The 3,344-nt window shown below is 44.1% G+C and overlaps 1 protein-coding gene across 1 annotated transcript in view; it reads right to left on the reverse strand.

Moving 5' to 3' along the window:
• The window catches only part of LOC103520656 (GATA zinc finger domain-containing protein 10-like), a gene marked incomplete at its 3' end in the record, with an annotated part of 29,209 nt that overhangs the window by 16,128 nt on the left and 9,737 nt on the right, over positions 1–3,344 (reverse strand). The window contains exons 3-5 of the mRNA XM_026831690.1: positions 2,947–3,234; positions 1,088–1,242; positions 403–631 (exon numbers count right to left, since the gene is read on the reverse strand). Of these exons, the coding sequence (XP_026687491.1) occupies positions 403–631; positions 1,088–1,242; positions 2,947–3,234 (672 nt within the window). The remainder of the gene's footprint in view (positions 1–402; positions 632–1,087; positions 1,243–2,946; positions 3,235–3,344) is intronic.

Consider the following 3,344-nt stretch of genomic DNA (forward strand, 5'->3'; position numbering starts at 1 on the left):
AAAGTCCCCCAGCCAGACTAAGCTGGTCTACTCCCTGTTTAAAGTCCCCCAGCCAGACTAAGCTGGTCTACTCCCTGTTTAAAGTCCCCCAGCCAGACTAAGCTGGTCTACTCCCTGTTTAAAGTCCCCCAGCCAGACTAAGCTGGTCTACTCCCTGTTTAAAGTCCCCCAGCCAGACTAAGCTGGTCTACTCCCTGTTAAAAGTCCCCCAGCCAGACTAAGCTGGTCTATTCCCTGTTTAACGTCCCCCAGCCAGACAGCCATTTTATTGGTAGTAATGTAATTTAAATGAGAGTGTTCCCACTACACACGGCACGATTTTTTTCCGAAGGACACAAAATGTCTGCCATTATTCGATCCTTAGCACTTGAAACTTGTACCTCACTTTGTTCGATCACTCACCTCTCGGCTTCCTCTGAGGTAGGGGCTGTTGCTGATGCTGCTGCACCTGATGCTGATGATGGGGGGGCGGGGCATGACCTTGAGGGGGCGGGGCATGGCCTTGAGATTGGAGCGGGGGCGGAGCTTGCTGGGGCTGCGGGGGTTGGGGTCGGCCGCCATGTTGTGGGGGAGGCGCTGTTGTCACGTTTTGCACTTGAGAGTGCGACACGTGAGGGGAGGGCGCGATGTGCTGTGGACGAGGTGGCAACATTGTATTCTTTATCATAGTGATATCATATTGTATTCTTAGGTCCGGAATCACGTCACCACAAGGGACTGACAAGAAACGCCGACCCTCTTTAAGTGGGAAAAGGCTATGAAGAAGAATTTTATTAAACTGTTATCCCACTGGTAATGCGCTTGCTAGCCATGCAGAAGGTCCCGGGTTCGAATCCCACCATCGGCAAAATTTGAACTCGTTGAAAAACGCAAATATTTCAACGGTTAATGTCTGGTGTTCTCGTATTAACCTAGCACCTAAATGGGAAATATGGTGTCTATTCTCACCCATCTGATAAGAGGCATACTTAGGAACGAGCATGCGACACAGACCACATGCGTCCAATGTAGCAGTTGTTTCATTTGCTACGAAATAAAAACGGCGGTGAAATACTTATCTTTTTTTTGTGACCTAAAAATCCCATACCTGCTGTTGTTGTTGCTGCTGTTGTTGATGATGGTGCTGATGATGTGAATGATGATGATGGTGGTGATGAGACCCCGGGGTGGGCAGTGCAGGATACTGCTGAGTATTCTGAAGCTGTTGGATGTGCTCGTGAGGTGAGGAAGAGGGCGGAGGACCTGAAGGCAAAAGAAACAATAGATTGTTAATTTATTTATAACATGAAAAAATTATACTGACAAACAAGAAGCAAGTTCTAATAAAAAAGGAAAGTTGGAACAAAAGAAAGTTAATTCGAAAATAGTAAAATAAAGCGATTGTCAGATTGATTTGTCGCCCCGGGCGGGAATCGAACCTGCGATCTAGCGCTTACAAGGCAGACGCGTTACTCTCCAAGCTAGGCTGACTAAGAGCAATATTTTCAATCGTCCTCCTCCAATCCTTTCTTTCTACCCCCCCCCTCTCTTACTCTCTCTATCTTTCTCACTCTCTCTATCTTCTCTCTCCCACCTCCCTCTCTTCTTTAGATTGGAGGAGGAGTATTGAAATGTCGACATAGTATCTTGTTACAAACAAAGTAGGCATCTTGTTACATTAACAAAAACAACATACATACATAACTAGTATCGTTCAGACGCGTTACTCTCCAAGCTAGGCTGACTAAGAGCAATATTTTCAATCGTCCTCCTCCAATCCTTTCTTTCTACCCCCCCCCTCTCTCTCTCTTACTCTGTCTTTCTCTCTCCCACCTCCCTCTCTTCTTTGGATTGGAGGAGGAGTATTGAAATGACGACATAGTATCTTGTTACAAACAAAGTAGGCATCTTGTTACGTTAACAAAAACAACAACAAGTAGGCATCTTGTTACATTAACAAAAACAACATACATACATAACTAGTATCGTTCCATCTCATCTGATGGGTCGATTTACAAGGCCTCTCCACCATCTTCTGTCAATGTATTGTTCTTCTTGCTCTATATCTTCCCATTGGAAACCCCTACTTGCAATGTCATCTCTTTGTCTCTATATCTTTTTCTTGGTCTTCCTCGTGCTCTTCTCTCTTCTAGTTGTAAGTCAAACATTTTCCTTGGTATTCTCTCAGCGTCCATTCTTCTTATGTGTCCGTACGATTTTAGTCTACTTGTCTCTTCTAGTTGTAAGTCAAACATTTTCCTTGGTATTCTCTCAGCGTCCATTCTTCTCATGTGTCCGTACGATTTTAGTCTACTTGTTCTCATTATTTCTTGTAAGTTTTCTACTTGTATTGTGTTTCTTATATCTGTGTTCCTGATTCTGTCTCTTCTGGTCTTTCCTAACATGCTTCGGAGGAATCTCATCTCTGCTGCTTGGATCTTACGAACATCTTTTATTCTGAGTGTCCAGGAATCAATGCCGTAGGTAAGTATTGGGACGTAATATGTTTTATATATAACTTTTTTGCACTCAAGCGGTACTTTTTTGTTCCAGATGAAACTTTTTATGGCATTATAGAGGTTATCAGCGGTTCTTATTCTGTTTGTTATTTCATGGTCTATTTTTGCGTCTTTGGAGATTATGCTACCCAAGTACCCAAAAACAAAGCAATATTTAGCTGTCGAAGATGATGAACTAATAAAACATTTCACCTGTAGGCGGGGGTTGTTGCTGGAGGGTAGGTAAGTATTGGGACGTAATATGTTTTATATATAACTTTTTTGCACTCAAGCGGTACTTTTTTGTTCCAGATGAAACTTTTTATGACATTATAGAGGTTACCAGCGGTTCTTATTCTGTTTGTTATTTCATGGTCTATTTTTGCGTCTTTGGAGATTATGCTACCCAAGTACACAAAAACAAAGCAATATTTAGCTGTCGAATATGATGAACTAATAAAACATTCACCTGTAGGCGGGGGTTGTTGCTGGAGGGGTGGTGCTGCTGCCGGGGACTTTCTATTCTGCTGCTGAGGCTGCTGATCACTGGGTGATATCTGCTGCACAGACTGCTGATGCTGATTCTGCTGATGTTGATTCTGCTGATGGGACTGCTGATGTTGGGGTGGTGGTTGTTGGGTCTGATGTTGGGGTGGGTGTTGGGCCAGATGGGGAGGATGGTGTTGAGGGGGTGCACCCGGGAATGGGGTGGGGGGGACAATCATCATCGTGGGGTGAGGGGGTGGCGCATGATGACCTGGGGGGGAGCAAGACAGCTCTGATTAATTATCTTCCCGACTTAAGGCCTGTGCCCATTTGTCGTGAGTTTCATCCGATTTTTTTTTTTTTTTTTTGTATTTCCTTTCT

Source organism: Diaphorina citri, unplaced genomic scaffold (assembly GCF_000475195.1).
Source record: "Diaphorina citri unplaced genomic scaffold, Diaci psyllid genome assembly version 1.1 scaffold3896, whole genome shotgun sequence".
Classification (NCBI taxonomy): domain Eukaryota; kingdom Metazoa; phylum Arthropoda; class Insecta; order Hemiptera; family Psyllidae; genus Diaphorina; species Diaphorina citri.